General features: G+C 42.4%; 1 protein-coding gene across 8 annotated transcripts in view; it reads right to left on the bottom strand.

Annotated features, from left to right (window-relative positions):
* Positions 1-19,694, bottom strand: part of TUT7 (terminal uridylyl transferase 7) — a 575,072-nt gene that overhangs the window by 336,736 nt on the left and 218,642 nt on the right. For all 8 annotated transcript variants that reach the window (XM_029617137.1, XM_029617096.1, XM_029617130.1 and 5 more), the window contains 3 exons: positions 11,936-12,062; positions 6,759-6,878; positions 4,844-4,978 (listed from right to left, as the gene is read on the bottom strand). In XM_029617137.1, coding sequence (XP_029472997.1) covers positions 4,844-4,978; positions 6,759-6,878; positions 11,936-12,062 — 382 coding nt within the window. The remainder of the gene's footprint in view (positions 1-4,843; positions 4,979-6,758; positions 6,879-11,935; positions 12,063-19,694) is intronic.

Genomic DNA, 19,694 nt, shown 5'->3' with positions numbered 1-19,694 from the left:
TGTTGTAATTCCTTGTTTACTGCCTCTGCGGCATGTTCTCTATCCTTCTATGCTTCACTTTCGTTCTCCCCCCCCCCCCTAGTTCCATTGCCCTGTTATTATGTAATTTTCTCTTTTGCTGTTAATATGTGAACCGTTGTGATGTCCCCACTAACGCCGGTATATAAAAGTTTTAAATAAATAAATAAATAAATAAATAAATAAACAAACAAACAAACAAATGCAGCATCTTGAATTACAGGAACTCTGGTTCGCTCCCCCACATTGACATGTGAAGAGAATGGAGAAAACCTGGTCTCCTCAGCAGGTGGTGGGGGAGGGGAGGTCTTATCTGCAAGCCTGCGACTTTGAAGAGATTCCTCCTTGCAGAAGTAACTATTCTTCAGCTAGGAAGAGATGAGGAAAGTCGCACTTTCTCAAGGTCAGGTAGTCAAATTACCACAAACATAAAGGGGCTATTATAGGGGATATTTCCCTGTAATCCAGAATTGGGTCACTCAAAGTGCCTGTACAGGCTATAGAAGACCTTTGGCTCTGTTGCACTCCAAATATGCAGGTCCTATATGTAGGGTGTAGTGACCAAGATCAAGCGAAGTGCTATCTCTTATTGCACATTTGTCAATAGTTTCTGTATGCTGACAGTCTGAGAACTTTTATATCAGTGGCACCTTGAGCGCTGACTTTAGTTTCACTGTGCACAAACCTCGGCTGTGCCATGAAGGGCACATAGACTTCGACTGCACCGCAAAGGGCACAAAAACCTTGATTGCGCTGCTGAAGGTGCACAAAATTTGGTTGCGTCATTCGGTTGCAATGTGAAGGGCACCTTGAGGGGTGCTTGCAGTGATGGTGCAGAATTCATCTTGCATTGACAGTGTCAGGAGATATTGCATCAGCAATGTCATTAGATCTTGCACTGGCAGCACCAGGAAAATCTTATGTTGGCGGTGTTAGGAAATCTTACATCAGCGGGGCTCCATGCATCGGCTGTGGCTGTCTGCATCGGGGCATCTCAGCAGCTTGCTTCAGTGGCAATACATGCATCGATGTGGTTAGCATCCACAAGATTGTTCATTGGTTGCGCTGCAAGTTCCTGAATCAGCACACCTTGAGATCAGTGGTATCAGCATCACTGTGTCTTCCTACATTGACAATACCACGGGTGATGCATGCATCAGTGGTGCTTTAGCTTGTATCAACCGCACTGTAAGCAGGTGCCTGAGTCAACAATGCCAGATGTGGCTCTCATGTTGGAGGTACTGTTCCACTACGGATCCCAGAGCAACTATAAGCGAAAGCGGACTCTGACAGAGCTCCATTCCATGGAGCTTGCTTAATGGGGCTGGAGCATCGATGTTGCACCAAATGGCTAAAACATCAGAAGATGCAGAGTTCATTCAGCCTGCTCATCCCTAAAGCCACTGTGCTATAGGGAGGGTGAACCTTGAAACAGCAAGTCTCACTCGCACCGAGAATGCTGGGGCTCCAAGTGATGAATCCCAGAAGCTGCAGTTTCTTTCTCCTCCTCCTTTTCGACAGCAGAAAATACTGCAGAAGGTACAGGTTAGGCAATGAAGAAAAAGTTTTAAATAAAGTATCCTGAGGAGAATATTTCTTTTTTTTTTTTAGTAATAGCACTAAAATGCTATTTGGGGGCTGCTAAGGCAGCGAAGCATTTTTAAGCCTAAACATATCAATATTTTAGAAAAATATAAGCAAAGAGAGTGTTAGAGGTACCCAAGTCCATGCTGGTTCTCAGATGAAAAAAAACAAACTAAGCAGGCTCATGAGGCAATGCTTGTGCAGGAATTCCCACACATGCTACTAGATGCGAGAGAGGTCTGTTAGGTGCCGCCAGATGACTTCACCCACATGTAATGGCTAACTCAGTCTGCTTATAGATGGAAAAAAACACAAGGCTACCAGCCTCCTGCAATTGTTCAAAGTGAGAGGTAGAAACGTCTGCTGCACAATTTTAAAGATTTTGCAGTATATATATGTATATAAACATATATATACATACACACATACATATGTAATGTTTCTCAATACAAATACATTTCTTTTTATTTAAAATTTACAAGGTCCATATTCAGACACAATCCAGATAGCAAAGTTAGATAAACTTATCAGGCTAAATTTAGGGGTACCTTCAATAATACACTTGCACTACTGAATATAGCTGGCTATCTTAAAGTTAGCCAGCTAACTTTAACCAGTTAACTTTAGGACAGCACCTTGGCCTGACCAGACTTACGGGCCGATACAGTAAAAGTCACGGGAGAGTGGGCAAATGCTGCTCTCCTGTGCGAGCGATTCTGTATTCAAATGAGGGCCAGCGGCAAAAAGAGGAGCAGTGGCTGTCAGCGGGTTTGACAGCCGATGCTCAATTTTGCTGGCATCGGTTCTCAAACCCGCTGACAGCCACGGGTTCAGAAACCGGACGCCGGCAAAATTGAGTGTCCGGTTTTCAACCCGCGAGCCGCGGGCCGATTTCAAATTTTTTTTTTTAACTTTTTTTAACTTTCGGGACTTTCGACTTAATATCGCCATGATATTAAGTCGGAGGGTGCACAGAAAAGCAGTTTTTACTGCTTTTCTGTGCACTTTCCCGGTGCCCGGAGAAATTAACGCCTGCCTTTGGATGCGGCTTGGCTGCACATTTTGCTTTCTGAATCGTGCGGGAATACCTAATAAGGCCATCGACATGCATTTGCATGTTGCGGGCGCTATTAGGTTTGGGGGGGGTGGATGCGCATTTTCAACGCACTATTACCCCTTACTGAATACGGAGTAAAGCTAGTGCATCGAAAACGCGCGTCCAATCGCAAACTGTATCGGCCTGTTTGCTGGCAATGTTAACCAGCTAACTCTGAATAATAGAATTAACCAGTTAACAGTGCCGACTAAATTTACTCCTCCCAGATATGTCCCTCTGGAATGCCCCTAACTTAACTGGCTACTTTCTAGCTTTCTAATTTATTAACCAGCTAGGATTTAGCTGGATATGTATTCAAATATTCATTTAGCTACCAAAATGCTTCTTTCCTTTAAAAGAAATTTCTAAACTCTGCGTGCCTCTGAATGATTTATTTTGTTCTCTTAATTTTTTTTGTTTATACATTTTATTTCCCTTTTATAATCTTTAATTCCTTGTTCTTTCTTACATTTCCTTTGTTCTTTTTATTCCAGTCTCCCCTTTTAAACTCGGCCTTTCGCTATTGCCTGTCTCTCCCTTTTCCACAGGAACCTCCCATCCTTTTCCCCTACCTCTCCTCCTCAGTCTCCCTCCCCTCTGTAGTCTTTCCGTCCTACCATTTCTCCTATTTGCAATCTTTTCTGGTCTCTTCTTCCTTCCTTCCTTCATCTCCTTCCTTTTTCTCAGTGCTCTCACCCACCCAGTCTTCTCTTCCTCCCATCTTCTCTCAAGTCTCTCCTTCCCTTTTGTCTTTCTTTCTATTGCCTTCTCCTGTCATTCTTCTTAGATAGTTCCTCCTTCAAGATTTCTCATCTCTCCTGATGCTGCTCAAGGCTGCTTTCATTTTGTCTTCCCTAGCTGTGCACAGCTCTGCTTTTCTGTGAGCCGCATGGTGCTGGTAGCAGCATCAGCAGCTGGAGGGAAGCAGGGTGGTCTGGGCCACATCTACTGCAGAAGAAGAGAGGGATAGCAGCAGGCACTTAGGTCATGTCTGTATCAGAGGAAGAGAGGGAGGCTGAGTGGCCTGTGCCTGTAATCCCAAAAAGGAATATAAGGCAGCCTAAGCCATTTTTGCAATAGTGGGAGAAAGGGGAGGCCACAGGGCAGCCTGAGGTAGGCAATGTTAGGCGACTGGGCAGTTTCTGGCAATTCTGTGGCTAGGGCTAGATTCTATTGCAGTTGTCAAGGAATCACATGAAACTGGTGACCATGGGTAAATCATGATGTCCAAAATCCTATAACCTGCTGGATTTAAGCTAAAACCAACTGTGAATATGGCACTTGTTTTTTACATCATCACTTAACACAAAGCTCAGGAGCCAAAGGTAGAGCTGTTCAAGGAACTTAGTGCTTTTTCTACATCATTTCTTTAAACAAAATATAAATAAACCAGCCAATAAAATGACAGTAGCACTCAAAAAAAATTATACTGTAGCACAACAAATTGTATATAAATCATTAGGTTAGCACTTAAGACTGTTGAATTTCTGAGCAGAAAAGTTCTAGGGGCCACATTGGTACTGAAGAAAGCTGTAACCTGTAGTCTGGGATACTTTTGATTGGATCAATGAAGACATCGTTGTAGTGCATAAACTTGCAAGACTACACAGGTTTCAAAAGCTCATGCTCTACAACTATGTCTTTTGCTAATCCAATGAAAGTTATTTTTGAACTACAAGCTCCAGCTTTCAGAGTAGAAGAAAATACTTGATGCTTTTTTCTTAAGCATCATCCAGCTTGGAAAAGGTTATCAGTACAGTTCTACATGAACAGAGTTACTGCTTTTCTGTCATCAAAACCTTTTCCTGTCACAACCTGATGCATTCCTAATTTATTTGTGACAGTGAGTGTGAACTCATAGGATGACATTTCAACGGTGTGACTTTGATACAAACGTGCAGATTTCAGTTATCAAAGAAAAATAAAAATGTAAACACAATAAAAAATCTATTGTAGAGAAAAAAGACAGACCTAGAAAGATCGACACAAAGAGGAACATAGGTACAAGCATGCTGATAAGAAGCAGTATAGGGACAAGGGCTAGGATGAGAAAACTCTTAATGCGGAATACCTGGTTTGCTCTGCACAGGGTGCACACAGTTCACTAGGACATGATGAAGGTACAGAAGCTGCATTAGCACAAACCTTGCCTCTGCGCAGAGTTTCATCATCGCGATGATCTTTATCATCAGCAGCTGGGCTATACTCCCACAGCACCATGTTATTTTCAACCATTTTAAGGTTAAAGTTCACTGATTTGCGTACAGCAAATCCCTCAATCTGAATAAAAGAAAAAACAGGCAAAGCTGAATAAAGTTAAAGAAATATGGGATTTTAATACTGAATACCCATGCACAAGGAACGTATTCCAAGGGAAAAAAAAATCTCTAGAACTGGCACGGACAATAACCAACTCCAAAATATGGTAGGGGAGTGGACAAGCCTTCCTTGAGCTTTCAAACCTGTCCTCAGGAAATAGGAAAATAATTAATTTTGGCAGAGCAATTCAAATTTTTCTCCTTCAGCATTTTCCAAGTTTTCTAGTAAAGCAGGAGTGTCTCAGTTTTAATTATCTTAACAGTAAAGATTTCAGGACTGATGCAAATGTTCCCTGCTGGAATGTATTTCTCAAGAAGAGGAGATTCATACACCAGATGCAGCTGACTCAACCAAATAAGACTGATAGATTTTGCTGCGTCTGATACAATGTTGTGTATGTGTTGGAAAGGAAAATCTGAACTAAGTGCCTTCATTTCCCAGCACCCTTTCAAATAAAGTGGAGGGTTATCTTATGTTCTTATTTTGAACACAATGTTTTTGTCCTTTAGTAAGACACACATTTTTGTATCAGTATAATAGAAGCTACTGCAGCCAGCAAAGATGAAAAAACTCAAACTGCCTCTGATTTGAAAACCAATATACCCTGAGTGAGATCTTCCCAACCCTTTAAAAAAGTAACAGATGACTCACATTCCCTTCAACCCTACCCTTACCACTGGGCTACTCTGGTCAGCACCACTCCTGGCTATAGAGCTGGTACATATACCTCATGCTCTTTACAGTCACTTCACAAGAGTTTTATTTTTAGCATAGTTTGTATTTCCTATTGAAGTATAATCGATTTACTAAAAGCAGAGAATGAAGATGATCTGAGTATTCTGAATGTCATTTATTTACTTATTTATATTTTAATTTTAACCTTGAAGTTTTCACCTATTTCTTTGTACTTCCAGCACAATTTCCACCAGTGCTGGGATCTAGGGTCATGTTGCCTTCATTCACAACTACCCGGGGATTTTTTTCCTCTTATATCTCCCCTTTCCCTTCTCCCATCCCTCTCCTAGATTGGTCATTACAGTGATGGTCCTGGGCCAGAGGTCATGTCCCATGGTTCCTTCCAGAACCCTGCAATCATGTGCCCTGATTCTAGCTACTAAGTGTTACCCTTAAGCAATGACCATGACTCCCTCCCCCCATGGGGCTGTGAATGCTGCCTCTACAGCATTCACAGCCTTGGTTGACTTTGAGAGCAGAATATTCGACCTGCCTATTGAACCGGGGACCTTCCCCACCACTGGGCCGGCCCCTGAATGGCACTTATTTACAGTAGGAAAGAGACCAATACATACAAAGTAAATGATTTTTGATGCTTTCTTGTAAGATATTATTGTTAAGGGAAAGATTTGGGACAGATGATATAGAGTTGACTGACACTGATAAAGCTACACAAGTGAAACATTCAGGTTGTGGATTTTTGATTTAAAAATGGGATCAGCCCTTGAAAAGGCATACATGGATGGTCAGAAAGAGCTTGTCAGAGATGTCTATATAGTAAGCATTTTCCCTATAGACACCAAATGGAAAAATCTATTAGTACATCAGGCCTTATAGTAGCAATGTCCCTTTGCTCCTTTAGTCAGCAGACAGTAGCAAGCATGACAAGAAAAGAAAAGTGAAAAAGCTGTTATTAAATTTTAAGCATTAATAGGATATCAATAAAATGCCAAAATTTGAAGACAATACCATAATATGTATGGTGTCACCTAACAAATGTTCATACCCACGATCCGAAATATACAGGCAGAAGAGGCTGTTTCCTCTGTTGTAGAAAGAAGATGACCATTAAGGCAAACACATAAGGTGGCAAGCCTCCTTCTTCCGGCTGATCTATGTGGCAAAGCTATTTGGGGGGAGGGGACAGGGTGAGAAGAAGAATGAAACATCATTAAATGATACATATTAACCTATAACCATTTTTTCTTGTCTCATGGATTATTATAAACCAGTATCTCAAATTTAACATTCATTTCTTTAGTTTCAGTTTGCAAGCTTTTTTAAGTTTATGTTTTATAGTTGACTATGGACCCCAACTAGGAACGCAAACATAACAGACACCTCAACAGAACCCTCAATGTATGATCTGGTTTCTACAAATGTTCTAATATCAGTACTCCAATCTGGAGCCACCAGTAAACAACAACAAAATGAATAAACTAATTAAATTAATGCTGCATTTGAGAAATCTGATTTATAATGTAATCGTAGGCTACTTATTAACCAGTGCATTTATAACATGTTTAGAATAAATCTACAAGCGAGGTACACAATCAGCCATATATCAAATTTACAAAACAATCAGAACACTGAAAAAAAAGAAAAATCTAACACAATATCCAGGCATATCCTTTGAAACAAACAGTAAATAATTTAAAAAAAACAACATAATATTTAAGATATTAAACTCATTTGCAGTTCTCAGCTGCCAACAAATTATGGAACTCACTTCCTGAATGTCTTTGTTTCATGTCAGACACAGTGCAGTTTAAAAAGGCACTTAAAACTCAATTTTTTCATGAATCTTTAAACTTAAATGAGTAATTACTTTCTTCCGAATAATTCATTGCTCCCCCTTTTCTTGAATTATGGCTCTTTTTAATTGCCATAGCTGTCAGTTATGTCTTCCCTTGCTTTTGAAGTATTTAATATTTTTGCTCCTTTATGTTCGTATAGTTTGGTTTGTACATTGTTTATATTTTATTTTACTTTTGATTTCATGGATGTTTACTGTACCCCGCTTCAGGTGCAGGTAACAAATCTTTTAAATAAATACAATAATAAAAGATAATATTCTTAATCAAATAATGTCAGCATCAAAAACAATATTAGACATCCAAATTATACTCCAAAGGCTTGTTTTAAGCCACCAACAATGAATCAAACGATATAAAAATCAATTTATAATACTATACATCCAAGTATAAATCAAAGGTTTGTTTAAAACCACGTTTTAAATTTATTTATAACCTGGGTAATCTCCCTTTAAAGTCTAGCTTCTACTAGACGTGAATTACAAAGTTTTAGCAAATAGCACAAAATGCTTGCTGTCTAATCTGTATGAAGCTACAGTTCCTAAGAGGAGGTGTTGGAAAAAAAGGAACCTAGGAAAAAACAAAGCAGTCTAGCTGGAAAATAGGACCCCAATAAACAGGTCGATACAGTAACGTGCGGTTAAAGATTCCCCGTCTGTAACGTGCTGGGAGCGCACAATACAGACGAGTAAGGCGATCCAGCGATACAGTCTCCAGTTTCACGCGTCCTTAGCGCTTCCTAAAATAGACTCATAACCCTTTCCGCACCCAGCATGTAAATGAACGAAAAAGCTGTATAATGAAGGAATTAGCTATTCCCCTCCGATACTGTAACGGGCGCTGATATTATCTCCTTAGTAACCCGCTGTTTTGCCGCGGCCTTAACGTGTTAGTTTACCGCCTCCCCCAAGTAGGTGTTAGGACTGTGAGTCTAGTAACAAATCCATCGACACCGCTTAAGATACTCAAAAACAATAAAACACAATAAAAAAAAAAGCGATACAGAGATGATCGAGAAAATGTAATGCTGTGGGACACATAAAACCTGTCAGAAAAAAAAATAAAAATTTTTAAATACCTGTCGGAGGGCCGCGTGGGTCCAGGCGGCCGGCGGCGGGAGCCGGGGGGCGGGTGGTCACGTGTTAAATCTAGGCCACGGGTGGGTGGGCGCCTGTTCCAGGCGGCGGCGGCGGGGGCGGGTGGACGCGCGTTAGTTTCAGACGGCCGGCAGGCGGCGGCGGGAGGCGGGTGGTCGCGTGTTAAATCTAGGCCGGGTCGCACAGATGCGCATTCATCCAGGCGGAGGAGCCGGCGGCTTTTGCCGCCGGCTCCTCCGCCTGGATGAATGCGCGTCTGTGCGCCTGTGCGACCCCTGCGATTCAGCGCTCAAGGCTGACGTCACGACGCCCGACGTCACGGCTCCGCAAAACACACTTTCGCCAAAGGTCGGCTATCCTGGAGCCTGAACATCTAAATAATAATGGCAAGATAAAGTCTGAAGAGAAGAACATGTCACTGCTCTACAAATCTCCTGCGGCGACACTAACTGACATTCAGCCCATTTTTTCTTAACAGCAAAATCTCAACATCCAATAGTCCTACTATCACCACCAGCATTCCCTGGTCCGACCACAGACTCATCCAGACCACCCTCCACCTCAAAACCCACCACCCCACTCCAAATAACTCCAAAAAATACATCAGCTTCCAAAAGCCATGCCCCAGTGACATCCTTGCTGAAGACCTCACTAATGCTCTTACTGCACTGGAACTCAAAGACCCAAACACGGCCATCAACTCCTGGATTGACATCAACGCAAAACTCGCCAAATCAAAATGCCCCATCATCACCAGAGCAATTCCCAACAGCAACTCCTACAATACTCCATGGTACACCCCCGAACTGAAAAACACCAAAAGACTACTCCGTCAAGCCGAAAAAACCTGGAGAAAACACCCCACCTCTCCACACCCCGACAGATACAGGACGCTCCTCTACATCTACAGAACCGATACCGACAAAGCCAAACGTGAATTCTTTGGTAAAAATTCATCAACATCAACACAACCCTAGAACCCTCTTCGACTTAGTCTCCAAACTGACGCAACCTCCTCCTCTTGCCCCATCCACAGACAGCAACACAAAGACCTGCAAAGATCTTGCCCGATTCTTCTCTGATAAAGTCAGCAATCTCATAAATCCAAACCTAGTGCGCTCCGGTGGAGTTAACAGTGGGTTAACAGTGTGGGTTAACACACTGTGGGTTAACAGTTAACTGTGGGTTAACAGTGTGGGTTAACAGTGCGCTATTACCCCTTACTTATTCAGTAAGGGGTAATAGCGTGTCGAAAATGCGCGTCCAACCCTCCTGAGACTAATAGCGCCCGCAACATGCAAATGCATGTTGATGGCCCTATTAGTCATTCCCGCGTGATACATAAGTAAAATGTGCAGCCAAGCCGCACATTTTACTTTAAGAAATTAGCGCCTACCCAAAAGGTAGGCGTTAATTTCTGCCGGTGCCGGGGAAGTGCACAGAAAAGCAGTAAAAATTGCTTTTCTGTGCACCCTCTGACTTAATATCATGGCGATATTAAGTCGGAGGTCCCAAAAGTAAAAAAGTAAATAAATAAATACATAAATAAATAATTTAAAATCGGTCCGTGGCTCGCGGGTTGAAAATCAGATGCTCAATTGTGCTGGCGTCAGGTTTCCGAACCCGTGGCTGTCAGCGGGTTTGAGAACCGACGCCAGCAAAATTGAGCGTCGGCTGTCAAATCCGCTGACAGCCACCGCTCCTGTCCAAAAAGAGGCGCTAGGGATGTGCTAGTGTCCCTAGCGCCTCTTTTTACCGCGGGCCCAAATTTAAATATTTTGTTTTACTGTATCGCGCGCACAGGACACTGGCCTGTGCGCTCGCCTGCGAACTTTACTGTATTGGCCCGAATGAAAAGGAATGAGCTGTAGCTAAATCATTTGTTCACAAAGCTGCTTTAAAATGTAATATATGAATTTAATGGGAAAATTGTCCTATGGATACTAAGTCTCCACTCAGCACAATAGTACTTTAACCACGTTGCCTTTGCTATTCAAGTATTTTGCTGAATGACTCACTTAATACAAATACTACTGATAACAGTCTGTCTACATCCTTAATGCTCAAAAATATGGCTACGAAGATACAGTCAACACAATTTTTTCCATACAGACAATATGACTTGGCAATTCTGATTCTATTATCATTTAATTTGTCTGTTGATCTGTTAGCCTTTTCTATTTCATTGCACTGAGAAATATGCAATTATTCTTACTTCAAAAGCACAAATTGCTCCTATGGGTAACATATGCAAAAAATTAAAGATATCAGTCTTCCTCATTTGGTCAAGTATTTTGATATTAAAAGTGTGATTATTGAACTGACATCCATTTTAATAAGTCACAACATTAATTGTATATATGCATAGGCAAGTGCAGACATTCATTTTATTAATATTTTAAAATAAAGTTTGCAAGATGAACAGGGCACTTGCTTTGTAATCTCCATGCACTTTAACAAGGTTTTGGTGAGTCATTTAAAAGTAGTTATCCAAAAAAACGTAGAAGACCTTCCTCTAACAAAAAAATAAACTATGACTGCCAAAACTGTACTTTTTATTGTTTAAAAAGTGGGGCACTTATTTAGACTTCAAAACACATTGTACTATGTAGGCTCTCTGGCTCAAGCTGCACTGCTGTACACCACAGCAGTTAAGGATCCCCCATTCTTTAGGTCCATTCAAGCCTTGGTGAACCAGAAAAGTAGTATGAACAGGCCCAGAGATGGAGGGGTAATGGCTACTATTATTATTATTTGTTAGCACTAGCTAACAAAGGACATGCCCCCTCATCCACTATAGCATGCTGCCCAGGGATGGCAGGGGAACAAGGTTTTACTTCTAAACTTCAGCTTGAACTAAAATAAACTTTAACTAGCAAAAACAAATTCTCACCAAGATGGGCTTTATAATATATAGCTACGGGACAACTAAAAAGAAAATTGTGTGTTGAGGTAAGGGACCTGACTCCTAAGGTCTAACTGAAGGGCTGTTAGCCCTTGAGGCTCAGGTTCAAATCGCATGTTCAGGTGGGATCTGCTGCTACTGTGGTGATGATTTCCTGGTGGAAAGATCTTTTTGAGAGCATTAATGTCAGATAAGACTTTCCCCTATAGCCCTCTGCCAGCAAGGGAACTGGTAATTACTCAGTCATGCTTACTGGGTGACATGGAAGGCTGGTATAAAACGTGGGAGAAATTTGGCAGGACAGAAAGGAAGTAGGAATTGTTAGCAAACATTGTATAATTTTTTTAAAATAAAAAAAAAATCTCACCTTTGCCCAGTACCTGAAGGCAACAACCAAAGGAGTAAGGCTTGGTTCCAGTCTTCCTAATGCAGCCAAATGGATCGTGGTGAGATATGCATTTTCATTCCCTGCACTCACCTTACACAAAAGGCCACTAAAATCATAAAGATATATATAATGTTAAAATGCCATCAAAAATATTTTTCATACAAAACCTTAGGACAGCCTAAGGCCTTGGATAATTACCATAATTTCTGCTGAGTTTCAAAAGTCCTATACTCATATTAGATCAGGACTAGAAAATCCCAGGCACCTAAAGTCCAAGGCCTTGCATCCAATGCAAGAGACTTTAGTGGAGCCCAAGCTGTGGAGTATTGCAGTGACTATTGCAGGTGAAGCTCTATTGTCAGACCACGGAGGAGGAGGAGAATGGTGGGGTGAGTGGAAACGTATGTGAAGTGGATGAGGAGGGAAGAGTGCTTGGAATCCTGGGAAGTAGTAAGGGAACGAGAAAAGATAAGGGAAGAAAGTATATGGAAATGAAGGGGACAGCAAAGAAAAGCAAAAAACAAAGAGAAAAATAACATTAAAAATAGATAAAAAGATAAAGAGCAAAAAGCCAAGAAAAAAAAAAGGACAAAAAAACTTGGCTTCTAAAAGGTTTGTCTAGCACCTAAGGGCCTGATTTTCAAAAGCATTTACACACATAAAACTGGGTTTTCCATATATAAATGCACTTTACCAGAGTAAGTGGGGTTTTGAAAATTGCTACAATATATGCCATGAATTGTTCGTAGGCTTTACCCACGTTAAATGCACTTACGCAGGTAAATGGCTTTTGAAAACTGCTATGATAGTATGTTACATTTACATATGTATCGCCTTTGAAAATTCACTTGCAAGTTTCTAAATATTTTTCTACTATGTAATAGATTTACAAAACAAATAAATATAAATTAAAAATGCAAATAAGCCAATAGGAATCTTTGTTTGTAATGATTGTTTAATTTGATTATTATCATAACATAATATCCATTAATGTTTTGCCAAAAGATTTGACATTTAGATTCACCCTGAAGACAGGATAGTGAACTATGTACAATCCAGTTGATTACTGGATCCAAGGAAACATGATTTTACTAGAGGAAGGTTGTACCAGACGAACCTAATAGATTTTTTTTTTATGGGTGGCGAAGAATTAAATCAAGGACGAGCACTGATGTGATTTACTTGGATTTCAGCAAAACTTTTGGCACAGTCCCATACAGGAGGCTCAAGAAAAAAAATGAGTGGCCTGGGAGTGGGTCCAAAGGTAGTGCAATGAATTAGAAACTGGTTGACTGAAATGATAGCAGGTAGTGGTAAAAGGAACTCTACTGGTGGTAACTGGAGTGCATCAGGGATGCGTTCTAGGGATCAGTTCTGTTCAATACCTGAGTGTTGATATTGCAGAATGGTTAGAAGGAAAGATACTGTTTTTCTGCAGATAGCACTAAAATCTGCAACAGAGTGGAAATCCCAAAGGAGTAGAGAGAATGAGAAGTGATCTAAGAAAGCTCTAAGAGTGGTCATAGGTTTGGCAGCTAGGATTCAATGCCAAGAAGTTCAGAGTCATGCATTTGGGGTGTGGTAATCTAAAAGAAATGTACATTTTGGTAAAGGGGGGGGGGGGGGCAATAGGCTGATGTACCCAGGAAAGAGACCTTAGGTAATAGTGTCTGATGATGTGAAGACAGTGAAGCAAGGACCTTCCAGCCAAAGGGATGCTGGGCTGCATAGAAAGAGGCATAACCAGCAAGAAAACGGAGTGATAATGCCCTTCTACAGGTTACTAGTGAGGCCTCACCTGGAGTACTATTCAATTGTGGAGATGTATCTCAAAATGAATAGAGATAAGATAGAAGTGGTCCAGAGAAAGGCAACCAAAATGGTATGGGGTTTGCACCAAAAGACATTTGAGAATAAACTTAAAGACCTAGACATGTATATCTAGAGGAGAGGAGAGTCAGAGAGATATGATACAGATTTTTAAATACCTAAAGGGTACTAATAATGCAAAAAAATCAAACCTTTCCTTTTTTTATAATTAATTCTTTATTAGTTTAATTCATATTTACAAAAAACATGAAATACCAATACATATATATCTATTGGTACAAATATAAAAGAAACTATCCTAAACCACATTAAACACATAGGGGTAGATTTTATAACATGCGCGCGCGCTACCCGGTGCGTGCACATGTACACCAGATTTTATAACTTGCGTACGTAAGTTATAAAATCAGGGGTCGGTGCGCGCAAGGGGGTGCACAATTGTGAAGGAGTGAAGAGGTTCGAATGGTGGTTTCATGAGCCGCCCGAGAACCAGATTAAGGTCCCAAGAAGGGGCCGGAGGACGTAAAGGTGGCTTGATATGGAGCAAGCCTTTCAGAAAACGTGTTACGAGGGGTTGCACCAATATAGGGACATCCCCGACACCTTTATGGAAGGTGGCTACCGCACTGACATGCATTCTGATGGAAGAGGTCTTTAGACCTGATTCCGATAAATGCCAGAGATAGTCCAAAGACCTTGGGATTGGACAGGAAAAGGGATCAAGGGATAGCAAATGTTGCTTACCTGTAACAGGTGTTCTCACAGGACAGCAGGATGTTAGTCCTCACATATGGGTGACATCATTAGGATGGAGCCCAATCACGGAAAACTTCTGTCAAAGTTTCCAGAACTTTGACTGGCCCCTACTGGGCATGCCCAGCATGGCACTAACCCTGCAGTCAGCAGGGGTCCCCCTTCAGTCTTATTTGATAGCTACAGGCAGTGCCGAAAAAAAAAAACAACAAAACGTTACGAACCCAACACCACGGGGCAGCGGGCAGGTTTCATGAGGCCTAACATCCTGCTGTCCTGTGAGAACACCTGTTACAGGTAAGCAACATTTGCTTTCTCACAGGACAAGCAGGATGGTAGTCCTCACATATGGGTGAGTACCGAGCTGAGGATGTCCGAACATGCACCAAATGTACCCAACGGCGTGCAACAGGCACAACAACTGGGGTGGAATTTGGTAGAGGGCATCCTGAACCCCACTGGGCAGGCGGAAGGGTGTTGGTACGTCACGTTGGAAATAGGTTACGCAGGACAGATTGGCCGAAGATGGAGTCCTGTCTTCCGGCTTTGTCCAAGCAATAGTGGGCTGCGAAAGTGTGGAGTGAGCTCCAGGTGGCAGCCCTGCAAATGTCAGGAAGCGGCACCGATCGCAGGTGTGCTACTGAAGTCACCATGGCCCTCACAGAGTGTGCTTTAACACGGTCTTGGAAAGGAATGCCTGCTTGCTGATAGCAAAAAGATATGCAGTCCGCCAACCAGGAGGAGAGAGTCTGCTTACCCACAGGTTGCCCTAATTTGTTGGGATGGAAAGATACGAATAACTGAGTGCTCTTCCTGTGGGCAACTGTATGGTCTAGGTAGAACGCTAGAGCCCGTTTACAGTCAAAGGTATGCAGAGCCTGTTCCCCTGGGTTGGAGTGGGGCCTGGGAAAGAAGGTGGGTAGTATGATGGATTGATTAATGTGAAACTCCGAAACTACCTTAGGCAAAAACTTAGGGTGAGTGCGGAGTACCGCCCGGTCCTGCAGGAGTTTAGTGTAAGGCGGATAGGTAACTTGGGCCTGTAACACACTAACCCTGCGAGCTGAAGTGATAGCTAAAAGGAAAATCACTTTCCATGTGAGATATTTTAGGTAACAGGAGTGAAGAGGCTCGAATGGAGGTTTCATGAGCTGACCGAGAACGAGATTAAGGTCCCAAGAAGGGGCTGGAGGACGTAAAGGTGGCTTGATATGGAGCAAACTTTTAAGAAAACGTTTTACGAGGGGTTGGACCGATATAGGGACATCCCGACACCTTTATGGAAGGCGGCTACCGCACTGACATGCATTCCGATTGAAGAGGTCTTTAAACCTGACTCAGACAAATGCCAGAGATGGTCCAAAAACCTTGGGATTGGACAGGAAAAAGGATCAATGGACTGCGAAGTGCACCATGATGTGTAACTTTTCCATTTATAGGAATAAGACTTTCTGGTGGAAGGCTTCCGTGAAGCATTCAGGACACAAGAAACCGAATCTGAAAGGTTAAGTGGCTGAAGGATTAACCTTTCAACATCCATGCCGTCAGGGACAAGGCTTGAAGATTGGGATGGTGTAGACATCCATCGTTCTGAGTGATCAGAAGCGGGTCCTTTCCCAAGGGAATGTGCCTGCGGATGGAGAGATCCTGGAGTATGGGAAACCACACTTGGCGAGGCCAGTGAGGTGCTATCAGGATCATGGTTCCCTTGTCCTGACAGAGCTGCACGATAGTCTACGAGAGAAGAGGAAGTGGAGGGAATGCATAAAGCAGACCGGCTGCCCATGCGAGGGAGAATGCATCTCTGGGCTGAAAGCGCTCGCTCCGAATGAGGGAGCAGTAATTGTCCACTTTGTGGTTCTGAGGGGACGCAAAGAGGTCTGTCTGAGGATATTGTTGGAAGATGGAATTCACTACTGAGGGGTTGAGAGACCACTCGTGCAGTTGGAAGACACGACTCAGCTTGTCTGCCACCACATTGTCCACTCCTGGCAAGTAGGTGGTCCTGAGGTACATGGAGTGGGAGAGCGCTTCCGCCCAAATCTGCGCAGCTTCCTGACACAGAAGGAAGTAGCCTGTGCCTCCCTGTTTGTTGATGTACCACATGGCCACCTGGTTGTCCATCTGAATCAGGATGACTTGATTTGATAGGAGATCCTGAAAAGCCCTGAGAGCTATCGCATTGCTCGAAGGTCCAGGAAATTAATTTGGTGTTTGGCTTCCTCTGGAGACCAAAACCCTTGTGTCTACAGATCGGCCACGTGGGCTCCCCACCCGAAGTTGGAAGCGTTGGTGGTGAGAATGACTTGAGGATCTGGCACTTGAAAGGGCAATCCCTGGAGGAGATTGTTCTGATTTTTCCACCAGGTAAGAGACAGACGGAGTGAGTCGATGATGTGGACAAAGGCTGACAGAGGCTGAATAGCTTGAATCCATTGTGACCTCTGAGTCCAATGCATGAGTCTCATGGCCAAGTGGGCCATTGGTGTGACATGGACTGAGGATGCCATGTGTCCGAGAAGGATGAGGAATTGGCGAGCTGTTGCAGTATTCTGAGACTGCAACTGGTGAGCGAGAGACACGAGAGTTAGCGCTCGTTGTTGAGGTAGAAAAGCTTTTGCCTGCAAGGTGTCCAAGTCTGCTTCAATGGACGACAAGGTTTGAGATGGGACTAACTAGGATTTTTCGTAATTGACGAGAAATCCTAGTGAAATTAAGAGTGTGTAGAGTCAAATCGAGGGACGACGAAGCAGTTTGCTGGGTTGGAGCCCTGATTAACCAGTTGTCCAGATAGGGGTAGACATGAACACCTTCTTTCCTGAGGAAAGCTGAGACAACTACGCAACATTTGGCAAAGACTCGTGGTGCAGACGCTAAGCCGAACGAAAGCACTCTGTATTGATAGTGCTTGGGGCCTACTAAAAACCTCAGGTACTTGCAATCAGTTGGAGTTATCGCAATGTGGGTGTATGCGTCCTGGAGGTCCAGAGAGCAGAGCCAGTCTCCTTTTTGTAGAAGAGGTAGAAGCGATCCCAAGGTTACCATCTTGAACTTTTCCCACTGGAGGTACTTGTTGAGAGCACTTAGGTCCAGAATTGGACGAACACCCCCTGATTTTTGGGGGATCAGAAAGTACCGGGAATAGAACCCTAGGCCTTGCTGCAAGTGCGGAACGGGTTCTATTGCTTTTGACTGGAGAAGGAGGGAGACCTCTTGATCCAGAAGAATGGAGTGGTCGTTCTTCCCCCACATCTGCAGAGGTGGGGAGTCCGGTGGCAGGGCGAGAAAGTTCAGATGGTAACCATGAGCAATGATTGCCAATAACCATTGGTCGGTCGTAATTGGCTGCCACATGTTGTGAAAGTGGAACAATCGACCTCCCACTGGTATGCTTGGCAGAGGAATCTGGCTGCTGCTCTCCAAGCGGAAGTCAAAAATCTGAAGCAGGCACTGGCTGGGGAGCTGCTTGTTGTTTTTGTTTTCGGGCTTGGCAAGGCTGAGGCTTTTGATAAGGTCTGGTAGCACGGGACCTTGCTGGTGGCGGATAGGCCTTCCTTGGACGGTAGAACGACTTCTCAGAGTTCAACTGAGGCGTCTGCAAGGAATTGAGATTACAAGGCATCCCCTGATGAAGGCTGGTGACTGTCGAAACATGGTCCATGTCGGGCAGTGTTAAAATATGCTACAGTGGGAGCTAATTATAATTTTTAAGAAAAATAATATTAATAAAAATATTTGATAATAAGAGATAATAAAGTATACTTTACTTTATTTATTTATACGTTTTTTTATACTGAAGTATTAGTATTGGCCTTCACTCCGGTTTACATTAAAGGTGATGGAATAGTTTTGGGTTTAAGGGAAATTGATTTTTAAAAGGATTAAATAAATTTAGTGGGTAGTTGTACAGAGACAACGTCAAATGATTACAGTGAAGTACTAGACAAATGGCTGATACTGTTGGTGGCCCATTGCATGGCGAGAGACAGTGGATTACATATAATTTACACTAAGTTCTGATGATGTTGTTCTCTTTGTAAAAATTGGGCAGATTGATGGTCTGATAATAAATAAGATACTTCCTCTCTATGATCGATTTGGATGGAATAAATGACATTTTTATGGAGCAATTGGTTCAGGAACCGATAAGAGAGGGAGCAATTTTAAATCTAATTCTCAGTGGAGCACAAGATTTGGTGAGGGAGGTAACGGTGGTGGGCCTGCTTAGCAATAGTGATCATAATATGATCAAATATGAATTAATGACTGGAAGGGGGACAGTAAGCAAATCCACGGCTCTCGTGCTTAACTTTCAAAAGGGAAACTTTGATAAAATGAGAAAAATTGTTAGAAAAAAATTGAAAGGAGCAGATACAAAGGTAAAAAGTGTGCAAGAGGCGTGGTCATTGTTAAAAAAAATACCATCCTAGAAGCACATTAAGAAAGGTGGAAAGAAAGCAAAATGATTACCGACATGGTTAAAAGGGGAGGTGAAAGAAGCTATTTTAGCCAAAAGATCTTCATTCAAAAATAGGAAGAAGGATCCAACAGAAGAAAATAGGATAAAGCATAAACGTTGGCAAGTTAAATGTAAGACATTGATAAGACAGGCTAAGAGAGAATTTGAAAAGAAGTTGGCCGTAGAGGCAAAAACTCACAGTAAAAATGTTTTTAAATATATCCGAAGCAGAATGCCTGTGAGGGAGTCAATTGGACCAGTAGATGATCCAGGGGTTAAAGGGGCACATAGAGGAGATAAGGCCATCGCAGAAAGATTAAATTATTTCTTTGCTTCAGTGTTTACTGAAGAGAATGTTGGGGAGGTACCCATACTGGAAAAGGTTTTCATGGGTAATGATTCAGATGGACCGAACCAAATCACGGTAAACCTAGAAGATGTGGTAGGCCTGACTGACAAACTGAAGAGTAGTAAATCGACTGGATGGTATACACCCCAGAGTTCTGAAGGAACTGAAAAATGAAATTTCAGACCTATTAGTGAAAAATTGTAATCTATCATTAAAATCATCCATTGTACCTGAAGACTGGAGGATAGCTAATGTAACCCCAATATTTAAAAAGGGTTCCAGGGGCGATTCGGGAAAATACAGACCGGTTAGCCTGACTTCAGTGCCAGGAAAAGTAGTGGAAAGTG

This window comes from Rhinatrema bivittatum, chromosome 1 (assembly GCF_901001135.1).
Source record: "Rhinatrema bivittatum chromosome 1, aRhiBiv1.1, whole genome shotgun sequence".
Lineage (NCBI taxonomy): Eukaryota > Metazoa > Chordata > Amphibia > Gymnophiona > Rhinatrematidae > Rhinatrema > Rhinatrema bivittatum.
The sequence above is the reverse complement of the archived record's forward strand: the minus strand, read 5'-3'. Positions and strand labels throughout refer to the sequence as shown.